At 33.8% G+C, this 17,369-nt stretch overlaps 1 protein-coding gene and 1 pseudogene across 1 annotated transcript in view; both read left to right on the top strand.

The window, feature by feature from the left end:
• Positions 1-16,301, top strand: part of HDX (highly divergent homeobox) — a 317,694-nt gene extending 301,393 nt beyond the window's left edge. Inside the window, exons 8-10 of the mRNA XM_053581081.1 lie at positions 5,678-5,761; positions 11,261-11,383; positions 15,605-16,301. Of these exons, the coding sequence (XP_053437056.1) occupies positions 5,678-5,761; positions 11,261-11,383; positions 15,605-15,730 (333 nt within the window). The 3' untranslated portion in view covers positions 15,731-16,301. The remainder of the gene's footprint in view (positions 1-5,677; positions 5,762-11,260; positions 11,384-15,604) is intronic.
• On the top strand, positions 180-2,156 carry LOC128578441 (ESF1 homolog; annotated as a pseudogene).
• Positions 16,302-17,369: the final 1,068 nt, after the last annotated feature.

Genomic DNA, 17,369 nt, shown 5'->3' with positions numbered 1-17,369 from the left:
TGACAAGAGATTTCGAACCCTGTTTCATGATAAAAAGTTTAAGTTGAACTATGCTGTGGATAAAAGAGGATGCCTAATCAACCATAGCACTACAGAAGACTTAAAATGTTTTTATGATCTTTCAGATTCTGATTCTGATCTTTCTGATGAAGACATCAAAACATTTAATCAAAAGAAAATGAAGAACAAAAAAACCTCATATGAAAAAGGAAGTAGATCCAAAAGATCTGTTTGAGAAAAAGAAAGAAACCAAGAAAGTTAATCAAAAGGATTTGAAAATGAAAGTGATTTACATAATTCTGAAAGAATTCAGAAAATGAAAAACACATGTAAATCTCAGGTAGATTCAAATGCAAGTCCGAAGAAGGATAGCCAAGATTTTACTCAAAAAAGTAGATGAGACAGTAAAAACATTGTTCAACATAATACAGATTCTTGTCCCAAAGGAAAACTAAGAACAATAGACTCTGACACCTCTGAAATTGTGAAATATTCTGAGATCACGTGTTCTAAGACAAGAGGAGAATTGCGATCAGTAGTTTCACCCATAATGGCAAGAGACAGTGATGCTTATGAAAATTCAATGGAAAGCAAAATGTTTGAAAAGGTGCTCTGGAGGAAAATTCAGAAAGTGTTAGTGAAATAGGAAGTGATGAAAAATCTGAAAGTGAGATGACAGGTGTTGATAGAGCTTCAGTTGATGATGATAGTGTGGAGGAAGACAAGGAAGAAGATGAAGGATAATGAAGAGAATGAAAGTGACAATGGTCCTGATCTTGAAAAGGTTAAAGGAAAAATAAAAACTAGTTATGAAGAAGATGATATGGCAGATTTGTTTCCAGAAGAATCTGGTTTTGAGCATGCCTGGAGAAAATTAGATAAAGATGCTCCTCAGACTGATGATATTACACATCGATTAGCAGTTTGTAGCATGGATTGGAATAGATTATAGGCAAAAGATTTGCTGGCTCTGTTCAATTCATTTAAACCTAAAGGAGGTGTTCTATTTTCTGTGACAATATATCCTTCATATTTTGGAAAGGAGAGAATGAAGGAAGAACAAGTTCAAGGACCAGTAGAGTTATTAAGCATTCCTGAAGATGTCCCTGAAAAGGACTGAAACTCTAGAGAGAAACTGAGAGATTATCAGTTCAAATGGCTGAAGTACTATTACACAGTAGTAGACTTTGATTCTCCTGAAACAGCCAGTAAAATTTATGAGGATCGTGATGGCCTGGAATTCGAAAGTAGTTGTTCATTCCTAGATCAAAGGTTTATACCAGATGATATTACTTTTGATGATGAACCCAAGGATGTAGCCTCAGAAGTGTATATAACAGCATATAAACCAAAATATTTCACATCTGCTGCAATGGGAACATCAACGGTGGAGATCACTTGGGATGAGACTGATCGTGAAAGAATTACAACATTCAATAGGAAGTTTAAAAATGAAGAACTTTTGGATATGGATTTTCAAGCCTACTTAGCTTCTAGTTAAGATGAAGAGGAGATAGAAGTGGAGTTACAAGGTGCTGATAGAGTTGATAGATGGAAAAATAAAAGTCAGGGGCGGCACCTGTGGCTCAGTGAGTAGGGTGCTGGCCCCATATGCCGGGGGTGGCGGGTTCAAACCCAGCCCTGGCCAAACTGCAACAAAAAAATAGCCGGGCATTGTAGTGGGCGCCTGTAGTCCCAGCTGCTTGAGAGGCTGAGGCAAGAGAATCGCGGGAGGCTGAGGCAAGAGAATCGCATGAGCCCAAGAGCTGGAGGTTGCTGTGAGCCGTGTGACGTCATGGCACTCTATCTGAGGGCGGTACAGTGAGACTCTGTCTCTACAAAAAAAAAAAAAAAAGTCAGAAGGATGATGAAGAACAGATTGCCAAATATAGGTAGCTCTTGCAGTTTATTCAAGAAAAAGAAAAGAAAATGATACGGAAATGGAAATTAAGTGGGTTCCAAGTCTTAAAGAAAGTGCAGAAGAGATGGTCAAAAACAAATTGGAAGGAAAAGATAAACTGACTCCTTGGCAACAATTTTTAGAAGAGAAAAAAAGACTGAAAAAGAAACAGAAGGCTCTTGCCGAAGAGGCCAGTGAAGAGGAACTTCCCTCTGATGTTGATTTGAATAACCCATACTTTACTGAAGAAGTTTAAAAAAGTAGGTATAAAGAAAAAATCAATAAAAATTGCAAAAGATGACATGCCTCCAGAAGAAGAAACTTAAATGGAAAGACAAAAGGCTGAAATGGCTTCGCTTGTGATGGATGAGGAGGAAGACAGCAAGAAACACTTCAATTATGACAAGATTGTTGAGCACCAAAATCTGAGCAAAAAGAATAAATAACGGCTCATGAAAAAGAAGGAATTATTAGAAGATGACTTTGAGGTAGCCAGGGATGTACATCATTAGTCTTTTAAAAAGCAAGGATTGAATCTAAAGTGAGCTGGCACCTGTGGCTCAAGCGACTAAAGCGCCAGCCACATACACCTGAGCTGGTGAATTCAAATCCAGCCCTGGCCCACCAAACAACAATGATGGCTGCAACCAAAAAATAGCCGGGCATTGTGACTGGCACCTGTAGTCCCAGCTACTTGGGAGGCAGAGGCAGGAGAATCGCTTGAGCCCAAGAGTTGGAGGTTGCTGTGAGCTGTAATGCCACAGCACTCTACTACCCAAGGTGGCAGCTTGAAGCTCTGACTCAAATAAATAAATAAATAAATAAATAAATAAATAAATAAATAAAGTGAGCTGTGCAGAGAGAAAAAACAAAATCGTGGGAGGAGGAAAGACGGTATTAAGAGTTAATAGATGGGTGGCACCTGTGGCTCAAGGAGTAGGGCGCCAGTCCCATATGCCGGAGGTGGTGGGTTCAAACCCAGCCCCGGCCAAAAACCACACACAAAAAATAATAATAATAATATAAAATAAATAAATAAAGAGTTAATAGACAGAGGCAGACTGTGTGTGGATTAAACTGTTTTGGCAGTGTCTGTTTATATTCTGACCCCATCAAGTAATGCTGAAATCAATATAATATTAAAATAAAGTCAAACATAAAAGAGAATGTCATTGTACTTTGGCTTTTGAATCAGTACTGTGTGCTGATTACAACCATTAAAAAACAACTCCTATATTAGATGTTTTGCTACAAAATGGCTGTGACTTCATGATTTACCTTCCATTACAAACATTATTTATTTGACACTATAATCCTGCCACATCTTTTTGATAAGAGCTGAACAAACTAGATACACTTTTGCTATTATTTTTAAACATGAAAAATATAAACCAGTATTTTCCACATCCAGAATATAGTTTAGGATTGCATTTTCTTTATTTCAGTCCTGGTTGAATTTGGTATTTGACCCTTCTGACATTAAGTTCAACAGGACTTAGGAAAACAGGCAAAACAAGCTTTGGTTTTCAGGCAAAGTAATATTTTCATCAAGTAGTAATAATTGTTTTCCATAATTGTGAATTATACTAATCTTAAATTTCACCAACTAATAATCTCTTTCTGCTATAGATTATAATTATTGTTATTCACATTTAGAAATTACAATCTCTTTTCTTTTAGAGACATGCTCACTTTTAGCCTGAATTTTTCTACATTGAATCTCCCCTGCAACAGACTAGAAATTTGAAAGTCATGAATGAAGTCATGGCATGGGATGACTCACAGTCACTTATGAACCTAATTTGTCAAAAGCAATTGATTTTCATAGTCAAAACTTTAAACTTTCAAAGGTCAATCTTTTCTGCCTGTAACTTTTGAATTCCCCCAATTATTTACGGATGACAAATCATGTAGATATATAAGACTTATTTATATGCACAAATCTATACAGTGGTCTTTGGTGCCTTCCTCCTTGAATTGACTAAGCTCCTAAATAGGTAGACAATCTAAAAAATCCTCATAAAAGCATCAAATCTGAAGTCTATGGAAAAACAACATGATTAAGTCCCAAGTATGTAACAATCGTAATGGAAAACGAAACATTAAATTCATCTCCAGGCAACAGAAAGCACTTTCATTCCAGCAGTCCTCTTGACTCAGAAATCTACAGGTTATAAACCCTATAATAGAATGATATCCTCCTTGTAGGCAGTATATCAAATGTGATCCTCCAAATTGTGTTTGGTAGAAAGCTTGCTTTCTAATTCTGCCTCCAACATATTATTATTCATGTGCTTATTCTCAAAAGACTGTCTAGTAGCTAACTCTAGCTTACCTTTTCTCTTTTAAAAATCTTTGGGGGTTGGCAGGATTTAAATATTTGTTTTCTTTTATTTTTTATTATTCAACAATTGCAGTAATCATAGAAAAAATGTTTATTTAGATAAAACTTAGATTTGGTACAATTATGATCTGACATGGCACTATCTAAACATTTTAATTTTGCAGAGTTGTGGGTGCTTCAATTATCTTTAATAATGAACAATTAAAAAAAAAAGTTATCCCAAACCTTATTTACTTCAATATGAACATAGCTGTTTCTTAACTGTGTATGTTGAGAAATAGCCAACAAGTTAAAAATTCTGAGTGCTTAAAGATGAAATCTTTGTATTGGGTAAAATAATATTTTTGTAACTTTGTATTTTAAACTTAATTTTTATGATATTTAAAAAATATTTATAGTGTCAAAATAGTAGGATACGTGCTAATTTTTGATATTAAAATGAACCCACAGACTGTTTTTCTATGTCAATATATATGTCTTGAAACCACAGAAAACTATTTAGACTTATAAGACTATCTACTGAAGAAAGCTACATTTTTACATGGCCTGTAAAATTACTCTTATCCTTTAGATTTAAATATTTAAAGGTGTTTGTCCTCAACTGTGTTTTTTTACATGAAAAATAAAAAAATAGAGTTGATTTTGTTTATGTCTTTTGTTTTTCCTTTTTAAAAAAGTTACATGTTTCGATAACTTGCTTTACCCCCATTGATAGTCATTCTTTTCAACAATACTAGGCTGTTTTAGTTCATTTTTTTGGACAGGTACTTAATTAGTACATACTGTGGGCATAGTAATATGCTATACCTCAAGTTAAAAGTGAGTGACTCTCTCTATCTCTCTCTTTTCCTGGCCACTTCACATCCCCAATGTTATTGTACAGTGAATGAAACAAATCACCATGCAACTTTCATCATTACATCATTAGATGTCAGCTTTTAATTGTCTAGCTAATGGAGTACAGTAAATATATGGATTAAAGAAATAACTTTGGAATATATGTCATATGTTGGCACTTTACGTTAGAAGTTGTAAAGTGGCACATGGAGACTTTAAAGAGAAAGCCCATCCTATGAGCTTTATATGTTTACCATTAAAATAGATTAACCTTACAGAAAGTAAGTTCCCCATCACTGGATGGTGATATATATTAAGCAGAGTTTGGATGCATATTTTCTCAGGGATATTGTGAAAGAAATTTTCTATTTTAAATCGTATTAAAATAATTTTAGTTACTAGGCAGTCATCAACTAAAAGTAAAGTGTGGTGGCTCGGGTAAACTCTGTGTTACACTGAGCAGCCAGTTATCAGAGCTCGTACCAGGTAACCTAGAGTAGATAACCTGAACATTGAATGCATATGTTCTATATATTAGGAGTATTGTGATAATGATATAATATATATTTATGAAAACTTTTCTACTTGTGTTACAGAAAATAGAAAGTATTGATGATGAAGAAAGTGACATGATAAGTAATTCTGAAGTAGAACAAGTAAATTCTCCCTTGGATTACAAGGTAATTTGAAATTCTGAATTCATTAAGAGAAGGTATTAAATGAGGCAGATTTTCACAATACCTATGTTACTCCAATTTGATAAGGTAATCATTTGGGGGCTTTGTATTGATTTTCTCAGGCAATCTCAATATCAGTCAGAGTTCTGAGCATTTTAATTATTAATGGCTGGTTTAGTGGTTATGAGAGATTGCTGATCCACAGAAGTATTGATGGTATATTGATGGCAAGGTGGGGCAGTGCAGGTGTATTATCAAATTTTAAAAATAGACTACAGAGAAGTTTTAAATAAAGAAAAAATTAGCAAGAGTCACTGGAAAAAAATTTCTCCCTTTTGCCATCATTAAAAAATGAACATTGGCTTTAGAAAGGCTTTGTCATAAATTTCATACTAACCAACACTATGTACTGCCCAAGGTGCATTTTACAAGGGTACATGTTAAATCTACTAAGTGTAGAATAAAAATATCTTAACACAATAACTGAGAAAATGTGAAGGCTATGCTAACCAGTTTGATGAAAGTATTTCAAATTGTATATAAAACCAGCACATTATACCCCATAATTGCATTAATGTACATAGCTATGAATTAATAAAAAATTTTTTCAAAGCAAATATACAATTAATAGGAATAGAGTTGACCTTTTTAAAATATCATTTGTTACTAGATTGAAAGGCTTACTTTGACAGAGTGTCATACATAATTTTGTTTTTATTAAATTTTGACATAAACCATCAGTCTGTATGTCAATAAGCTTTCTGCATAGATATATAAATACTGTCATTTTGTTAATTAGTATCCTGTCTTAGTAGGTTGCCTTGGATTCTTCTATGATTTTGGCCACATAGTCCTCCTTTTCATATACAAAATTACTTTTTATCGATTATCATTAGTATTCTAAAGCAGAGACTAGTAATCTTAAAATGTTAACAGAAAATAACATTTAATCAAAAAAGGCAATAGCTGTCATTTTCTCAAAAATCTTTTTATGCTTTACTATAACTAAAATTTATGTTATTCAACATATTTCATTTTCCACGTGTTCATAACATATCAGGCTTTAAAATATTGAACATTATAAACAAAGAAGAAAATATTTTTTGAAATTTATTTGCTAAGTGGGCAGAGATCACAATACATAATGCTGTATTTAAAATATATTTCCAACTAATATAATTATAAAGTTGTTGGTTCAGAAGTACAAGAGTTAATGCAACTCTCTCCTACATAGTCATATAATATTTCTGAATTAACTGTTCAGTATTAAAATGGCTCTGCAGACCACCACTTGGCAGAGGCTGTGGATACAAAGAAGAGAGGACTGGATTGCACCGCTGTTCAGTGTGCTCCACTTAGCCCTCTCAAACAGGTTGAGAGGGTTGAGCCCACAACTCAGAGGATTCTTTACAGGACCTCTCTACCCTCTGGAGCGGAAGCCCACTTGAAGGGGTTTGGAGCTGAAGATCATATGGGCCAAATGAAATATTGTTATGTGGCACATCATGACTATATATTTGTCATAAACTTCTTGAGATGCAAAGAATCACCCTATTCATCTCTATGATACCTGGGTGAGAGCCTGGCACATAGGAACTTGTAACTATAGTAGTTGCTGAATGAGTGAATAAACAAATTAATTTATCTTTGGAAATAATTTTTATTACTGTTATGTAAGTGCTCATTTATATAAAACCAATTATGATAAGAAGTTGTATCATTATAAAAATTTTTCCATACTGAATTAAACAGTCTATTCTTATTGCAAGCTGAAAGAATGTCCTGTGGTGCATTTCAAGCCTAGTGGAATTTCTGGTTAATATACAATCAGTAGAAATCATTTTCTAGGAGTTCTAACTATACAAAATTCTTATAAGACAAGGTGATACCTTGTCTCAAAGTGATACTCTGTACCTAAGGCATGAGTGGCTATATCATAAAATAGCATCTCAGGCTTGGAAGCAATTAATAGACTGCTCAGAGATCAAAGCTCTTGTCCAGATAGAACCTGGATTTATTCCCATTGTCATCTTGGAGAAGAATAGATAAAACTTGCTGGGAATAAGTAATAGAGAGTTTTAACATCAAGAAAAATGAAGTAGATCTTGTTTTGTGAAATTGTAGTGACTGATGTTATCTTGTTTCTCTCACAAGCATTTCACTTACTTAAGAAAAATCTCTAAAATGCACATAAATGACTAACTGTAATCTAGGAAGTGTTTGATAGGCTGGCAAATAAAATTCACCTCTTTAAGTATGCATTTAGATGAATTTTTTGACAAGTGAACATAGCTGTGCAAACACCAGCACTGTTTCCATTCTGCACAGTTTCCAGTTTGGAGCTATTATTAATAAAGCTGCTGTGAATATTCATCTATGTCTTTGTGTAGCCATGAGTTTTGTGTTTGTATTCCTTTTGAGTAAACACCTAAGAGTGGAATTGCTGAGTAAGAGAGACCATGCTGAATGTTTTAAGACACTGGCAAAATGTTTTCCAAGGTGACTTTACCATTTTACACTCCCCAAAACAACTTAGGAGAACTTCTAATTCCACCACATTCTCAACAGCACATGGTATTTTCAATCTCTTTAACTTTCATGATTACAGTGTGTCAGTAGAAGTATCTTATTGTGATTTTAATTTTCATTTCCTTAATGAAAAATCATGTAAAGTATCTTTTTAGATGCTTATTGGTCATTTGTTTTGTTTTTGTTTTTGTTTTTGATGAAGTGTGTGTTCAATATTTTGCCTGATTTTTATTCTTTTACTGGTCCTATAATTTAGTTGCAAGAGTTCTATATATTTGACACAAGTCCTTTTTTCAGATATGTGATATGAAAATATTTTCTCCTAATATGTAGCTTTTACTTTAATTTTCTATACGGTATCTTTTGAAGAGACAGAATTTATGGGTCTTTCTTCTTTTGTCTCATACTTTTTGTGTTCTATTTAAGAAATTTTTGCCTAACGCAAATTCCCAAAGATTTTCTACTGTATTTTTCTCTAGACATTTCATTGTTTTAGGTTTTACATTTTAGGTCTATGACCCATGTCTTGTTACATTTTATCTGTGAGGTCAGGCTTGAAAATCTTTTCTTTTCTCTTTTGCATGTGGATTTACATTTCTTTCTTTTCTTTTCTTTCTTTTTTTTAAGACAGAGTCTCACTTTGTAGCCCCAGTAGAGTGCCATAGCATCACATCTCACAGCAACCTCAGACTTTTGGACTCAAGTGATTATCTGGCCTCTGCCTCACAAGTAGCTGGGACTACAGGCACTCACCACAATGCCCAGCTAATTTTTTGGAGATGCGGGCTCTCACTTTTGCTTAGGCTGGTCTCAAACCCATCAGCTCAGACAATCCACCTGCCTCCACCTCCCAGAGTGCTAGGATTATAAGCATGAGCCACTGCGCCCAGTCTGGATTTACATTTCTTTGACCACTGTTTGTTTGAAAGACTACACCTTTTTTCCCCATTTTATTTCATTCATTTATGTTTTTGTAATATCTTTTTTTGTATTAAATCATAAATACATAGACCATGTATACATTAATGCATTTATGGGGTACAATGTGCTGATTTCGTACAGAATTAGGAACGCTTACATCACACTGGTTAATATATACCTCATCTAGTTTACTTAATTATTGCGTTAAGACATTTATACTCTATACTAATAGATCTGACATGTACCCTTGCATTATGCAACAAAGGTGTGATCCCACCATTCACCCTCTCTCAATCTGACCTCCCCGTCCCCTCCTGTATGCCCTTCTCCCTCCTTGACCTTGGGCCATAGTTGTGATCTATTCTTCATATGAAAGTGTGAGTGATTGTAAATTGGTTTCATGATAGTACTGAGTACATTGGATATTTTTTCTTCCATTTTTTTTATTAAATCATAGCGGTGTATATTAATGCACTCATGGGGTACAATGTGCTGGTTTTATATACAGTTTGAAATATTTTCATCAAATTGGTTAACATAGCCTTCACGGCATTTTCTTAGTTATTGTGTTAAAACATTTATATTCTACATTTAGTACGTTTCACATGTACCCTTGTAAGATGCACCCTAGGTGTGGTCCTGCCAATTACCCTCCCTCCACCCATCCTCCTCCTTCCCCTCCCCTACCTTTTCCCTTTCCCCACATTCTTGGGCTATAATTGGGTTATAACTTTCATATAAAAGCTATAAATTGGTTTCATAGTAAGGCTGAGTACATTGGATACTTTTTCTTCCATTCTTGAGATACTTTACTAAGAAGAATATGTTCCAGCTCCATCCATGTAAATGTAAAATGGGTAAAGTCTCCATCTTTTTTAAGGCTGCATAATATTCCATGGTATACATACACCACAATTTATTAATCCATTCATGGATCGATGGGCACTTGGGCTTCTTCCATGACTTGGCTATTATGAATTGAGCTGCAATGCACAATCTAGTGCAAGTATCTTTGTTATAAAGTGATTTTTGGTCTTTTGGATATACACCTAGTAGAGGAATTGCAGGGTCAAACATCAGGTCTACTTTAGATCCCTGAGTATTCTCCATACTTTTTTTCCAAAAGGATGCATTAGCTTGCAATCCAAGCAGCTGTGCAGAAGTGTTCCCTTTTCTCCACATCCATGCTAACATGTGTAGTTTTGGGATTTTGTGATGTGGGCTACTCTTACTAGAGTTAGATGATATCTCAAAGTGGTTTTGATTTGCATTTCTCTGATGATTAAAGATGATGAGCATTTTTTCATGTCTCTGTAGGCCATGTGCCTATCTTCTTCATTTTGTATACATATATATACACATACACACACACACACACACACACACCCTGTTATGCCAATACTACACTTTCTTGATTATTGTAGCTTTAATAGGAAACTTATTTAGAGCACTTTCATGGTCGTTACAACCCTCAAACCTAGAAATGCTAAAGGATTGAAAGATAATATCAATTTTACTAATGAGTAAAGAAGTCTCATAGAGGTTAGAAATATCTTCTGAATAAATCTCCTACTTTATTCAGGGGGCTCAGCAAACCAGTTAAGATAGTTTTAGTAAATTCAGTTCCTTCTTGATACAAAATAACTTTTTTAATTCTTGGTATTTGACTTTCTGAATGGTACAGTCTGTATCACTGCATTTGCTATTGGGATTAATTGGGCTCTATTTATTCTTAATCCTATTCCAAGGGTTAATTAGATTTGACATATAAGTGGTCTTTCCATGAATGGAACTGTTTCTTGGTTTTTCTCTTAATGAAATTTACTTGATTGGATTTTTAACCTTTGTAAATTATTTTTTGTTGGTGATTTGCTTCAAAGGTAGCCTTTGAGGAACAGGACAATTTCCTGCTGCAATTTTTATTCAGTATGCTAACATTTTATTTTTATTGTCCCTCCAATTTGTTTGCTTTTTAGAGTTTTATTTGCATCCAACATGTATAGTCCTAGGTTTATATAAGGTAATTGTATCATTTGATATTTTCTCCTTCAGAATGAAGAAGTGAGATTCATTGAAAATGAGCTAGAGATTCAAAAGCAAAAATACTTTAAGCTTCAGACTTTTCTTAGAAGCTTGATACTAGCTATGAAAGCTGAAGATAAAGAACAACAGCAAGTAGGTACCAAAAGAGACTAGTAAACTGTGATGTAACAAGTTGAAAAATTGCATGTCACACTTGAGTTCTTCGTATCTTTTCATTTTTATGCAACATTTCTTCTTGACATAGAGGAAGAGTTTGTTGTTTTGTGACCTTTTTTAAACACAGTTTTCTGGAGAATAATTATTCATATTTTGTGTGCTGCTTTAGTGGAAAATCAAAATAACTGATTAATATACTTTATAAATCTCAGGTTAACTCTTATGTAGGAAAAACGGGACACAATTACAAGAGGAACTTTACCTAACAACCACAATCAGTGTAACCTAATTCTTTGTACCCACACAATTAAAAAAAAAAAAACTTTAAAGAAATTCTTCAAAATGTTAATAAAGATGGGGACCCCCTACCTAGAGAGGCATGTATTTTTATTTGTCTCTCTGCTGGACCTTAGTTTCCTGCCAGCTCCAGCTAGAGTTCACAAATGTTTGGATATCTTATATTCTGTATTGTATTGCTCAGCACTAAGAAAACATGAAATTACTTTGTGAAATTCTTTGTGACCATAGCACATCACTTACTTTCCCTAATTTACATAAAGTTTTTGAGTCTCTATGGGTAACATATAAGGTCTTTTGTTTCTTGCTGTGGATTTTTGTTTGCAAATTCCTTCCAAATTATGTTTTGTCTTCTATTTTGTGTTAAATCTATACAATAATTTATTAGGCTTGGTAAAAAAAAATGTAAAATTAAAACATATGCTCCATGTAATATTAAACAATTAAACAATTAAAAAATTGCTTTGAGTTTTTGCCACTACACTTATTCCTTGTCAGAGAAGTTCTATATGAGTAGTGGGAGACACAGGTAATGATTATTTAAGAAGCAGTCTCAGAGTTTTATATTCATCAAGGAATATCAGGAGTACAAAAATTCATCCCTATACCCAAACAAAACTGCACATGTATAACCCATCCCAGATATCTGTAGGGGAAAAGGTAAGAGTTACAAAATTCCCTAAGTCTCCCTTTGGTCAATGAAAAGAAGTCTTTATATGTTTTACTTAAGTGCTGAATCACAAAATCTAAACTAAAATAATTTACTCTCAAGGCTCAAATCAGTGTACATATTATATGTTCTGTTTCATGAATTTTGCTCCCTTAGCCCCACTCCTACAAGACATCCCAAGACACACTAGCCTTCAGTTACCTTTGTCAGTTTCATTTATGCATATTGCTTTATTATGTGAATTATGCATATTCCATGACATACTAAAATTATGCTTATTTTTTTAGGAACCTAAAATACAGAATTTAAATGACTAAGAATATTAGTCCTGAACATGGTCCCAAGGGTACTATAAATTTTAAATAGTTGTTTGAAAAATTAGGTCTAACCATAGGATTAACTTGGAGTGTTGCCCTAGTCTCAAAAGTAATAGTATGGCTTTGAATTAAGAGTTGTATGGTCAAGTAACTAGCAGTTATCTATGTCTCTTGACATCTAGGAATATCACACTGGCTCCATTTTATTTTCTAATTCTAACTTCATTCTAGGCTTGGCTCTTTTTCCCTCCTCTTCTAGTTTTCCTCTGATGAAACTCTAGTAAACTAAGTAAGATATGGACAAAAAGTTGGCTAAAAGAGAAAGGAACACAAAAACTGTACTGAACATTGTAGACAATATAATCAGTATGCTAAATAGAAACTGTTGTTTTTCACACTTAATATCGGGTATAATGAATCTCAAAATATAGGAGCCAGCAGTAGTAGTCATCTAGATCATTTCCTAAACTAGTGGTCTTGACATTATGAAATATTTAGAGGTTTATTTCTGGAAGGGATTAAATTTTGTTCTACCTAATAAAAGAAAGCCATCATGTCATTGGTTTTTCATCAAAAAAATAAAAAAACTTCAGTGCTTTTCCATACATTTTGATTTGGGTAATTGAGTGAGATGTGTGGCCCACAGAATATTTTGGCCCTTTGAAAAAGTCCTGGGTTTGAAGAAATATTATACTCTCTGAGTGAAACATTAGAGCACCCAAAGGTTTACTGTTGCTTTTTAGATCAATAGCCATTTAAAAATCAAAATAAGATTGTCAGCATTGCATTTCGTCAGTAGTTATGGTCTTTCTTCCCCTGGTAATTCATTATGTGATCTTAACCAAGTTAATTGACATCCTTGAGCATAAATTTCTCCACTTTGCAAGAACAATCAGAAGTATTAATATCATAGAGTTTGGTATTAATACCTTAGGACCTAGAATAAGTGTTACAGAGACTGATCATATACTTGGGAAGTGCTTTAAATTCTTAAGAAGAATGACACCAGGTCAGACCCTGAAGATATCTGCCACTGATGAAGACCCTATAATAAATTTCATTGTCTTTACTTAAGTATTTATGAAAAAGAAAGTTTCAATAATTGGTATAATCCAAAACTGTGTTAATTGTGCCAATGTTGCACTCCAGTAAGATATTGAAAGAAGAACTTTGAAGTTGACCTCATGCACTAGTAGTGCTGAATATTACCTCAGATATTAGTTTTTTACATTTTTACTACATTCATTTTAATCAGTCAACTATGTGTAATGCAATGACAAAGAAATAAATAGTAGTCTTTGTCTTATTTGCAGGAGTCCCCACTAGAAGGTAGACTATCATTAAATTTCCTCATCCATTTGACTTTACAACTCTAAGCACATGTTCAGTGAGTGTTAATTTGTACACTTTGCCCTCTTTAATATAGAATCTTCAAAATTGTAAAGTGAACTAAATCCAATATTATATTTCTGACCAGGCAAAGGCTTTGTAGCACTTGGACTGTGAGAGTGGTAAACCCTGTTCTAGAAGAAAATGGCTGAGTCATATTGCTACAACCTAGCACCTTAGAAAACAGGCAGCACTTTTAGGTTACTTTGCTGTGTAAATACCCTCAATGTCATCAAGAAATTTATGGGCAGGCTCGGCACCTGTGGCTCAAGCGGCTAAAGCGCCAGACACATACACCTGAGCTGGTGGGTTCGAATCCAGCCCAGGCCCCCCAGACAACAATGACAGCTGCAACCAAGAAATTTATGGGCAATTTAATCATATAAAATAAATATAATAACAGCTTTTCCTCCTGATAGGAATTAATCTTTTCTTGCACATCCTGAAAAAGGAGAAAGGTTTGATCTTGCCTCTGTGATACAAGGCAAAAGGTATAGGATTTGTAGCTATCACTTCTTTTAATAAAGAAATTAGTTGAATACTGTCTTATAGTAACAGTGGATTTTATATGTTCTCCAAGATGTCTTGTCTTTCTGTTCTTTAATTGGGTAGTGGCAAGCTTTCATTTGTTCCTGTTCCTTCTGTCTCTTTACACTGAATCCAAAGCCCACAATACAAGGAATGCTGTTTAAAAATTGCCAGATGTGCTACATTATTTTTAGTATATCAATCATTTGGTTCACAATTTATTTAGGTCAAGTGGGGCATCAGCACCATCAGCCATATAATACTTGATTGATCATTAATTTCTGTAGTATTTGAATGCATGTTCTACAACTCCAGATGAAACAGTTGGACCATGGTAAAGCTTAGTTAGTGATTCTTAGCTTACCCTAACTACTCCCTCTAGATATATCATTGCAACAGCTAGATGCAATGATTTATCTGTGCCCTGGTGGATGCTTTGCCATCTGTAGTTATAGAAATAGTCTAAGTAAAGAGAAAGAATTAGTCTTTTCAAGTTGTTAAAGTTCAGTCTAAAGAAGAATAACTAAACATTTTTTCTAACTTCAAAGTTCATTCTTCCACAAAAGATAAAAAAAGTCTTTTGTGAAATGTGTTTTTGCTAAAAGATAGCATAACTGTGCATGCATATTTTAATAATGAATACAATGTTAAAGCTCGTTTTCAATTTAATATTCAAAACTGGTATGAAAATCGCTTACCTCACAAACTTCAAAGCACTTGGTTTAGAATATTTCTTCATTTCCTACCTGAATTCTCCTATATTCAGAATTCCACTCTATATAATCAACACTCTCAACATGTATTATTTTGGTACCTCTTAATAGTGTATGAAGAACTTCTTTTGGGTAAGAAATTGTATAAGATCCTGAAAGAGAGATGATTCTTTATTTAAATTCACAAGAATACAACTATGTGAAAGTACTCCAACTATTAACGTAAAATTGGAAAAAAAATGTATCCATGTACTAATGAAAAAAATTGATTTTTCTGACTCAGGCACTGCTGTCAGATTTACCTCCTGAATTAGAAGAGATGGATTTCAATCATGCCTCGCTGGAGCCTGATGATACCTCATTCAGTGTTTCTTCTTTATCAGAGAAAAATGCCTCAGACAGTTTGTGATTTGAGGGGGAGATAAATTACGCAGTCTTTTGGCTGCCTAACAGGTGTGCTTTTCAAAATAACTGCACTATGTTATCCTGATAATTCTTCAGTTGGAAAAATACATTGTTGAAACAAACATATTCTATGAAAGATTGACAAGATATAATGGCTACAGTGCAGAAAAAAATGTATGTGAAATTTAAAAGCATTGTTTGAAAGGCTTTTATTTTTGTTTTCTTTTACAAAGTGATGGAACTCTGGAAAAATTTATATTTACTTTTGAGCAGTTCGGGCATGAAATATATTATGTCTAATCTCTGAAAGATTTTTGTTTGGATTGGAATTGGATTTTTATAGAAGAATCCCAGTTTTAGTAATGGTTTTAGAGACACACAAATAAAAATATTTTGATATTATTTTTCAAGTTGCTAGTCTTGGTTTTGTAGCCATTGTATCTTCTTTCTTCCTCTTTCCTTTTCTATTATACACATACACTTTTACTCAGGAATGTGAACTAAAATTAAAAACAAAACTTGAAAAGATATTTTACCTGGATGAGTCCAGGAACTTATTTTTCAATCCCTATGAGAATTTGACTTAAGCTAATGATTGAAAATTCAAGTGATTACAAGTATGTAATTGTAAATTGTCGGTATTCTATTATCCAGCCCAAACATTTGCAAGGGAGTGGGAAGAAGCAACTATCAAAAGTTAATTCGCTAACATAAAGTCAAATAAATTAATAAGTGTACAGAAACAAAATGTAGTAAAAGGTTAATGAATATTCATCATTACTGCAATTGACAAATGTTTACAAGGTTCTCATTCTACAGGTAAATTTGTGTTACTGAATTAGACGAAATGTTGCACAAATATTTCAAGTTTATCACCATATTAATATTTTTTCAGTTCTTCCATTTTATAAAACAGGAAGTAGAGGTAAGCTACTGAGATTTATTTTTAATTTAGTCACTCATCTTTGGCCCACAATTTGCCTGATTTATATGTGAGATCTGTACAGAGCCATCCCCCAAGTATATAATTTAAAAAGATTTATACTACTTTGGTTGTAAATTATAGTCCTCAGGATTTCCTGGATACTATTTTGTGAGTACACACATAAAATGGGCATGTTACTCAGCTGTTCTAGTAGTTGGTACCAGATGGCAACACATTATAGACAGTTATTTGCAGATATTCCCTTCCAGGGTACCAGATGGTATTACAAAAGCCACAGAAGGGAAAATCCCATTTTCCTTCCTAAGGTCACAGTGTCATATATTTGTGACTTGGAGGTGTGGAATTACATTTCATGATTAAATAACTATCTATACCTAAAGATTAACGAAGTAGCTAGACAGCTGTTTTGACCATAAAGTTTCTATTGTAGATATTTTCAAAATTTTTCACTAGTGAGTTTTGATCTTGAAATTCACTAATATCAACCTATGAATGCAGAATGGCAGTCATTAATATCTTTAAACTTGAAATGTCCTCTCCCTCCCCCTCAAATAGGTAAGGTTCATTGGTGGTCCTTCATTTTGTCAATTATTTGTGTGATTTGATATTGCTTCCATACTACTGCTATAGTTACTTTGTTAGCAGGAATATTTCAGTAGTCAGGTATACTCCATTTTAAGGTGAGAGCCATATACTA

The sequence above is a fragment of the Nycticebus coucang genome, chromosome X (genome assembly GCF_027406575.1).
Source record: "Nycticebus coucang isolate mNycCou1 chromosome X, mNycCou1.pri, whole genome shotgun sequence".
NCBI lineage: Eukaryota > Metazoa > Chordata > Mammalia > Primates > Lorisidae > Nycticebus > Nycticebus coucang.
The sequence above is the reverse complement of the archived record's forward strand: the minus strand, read 5'-3'. Positions and strand labels throughout refer to the sequence as shown.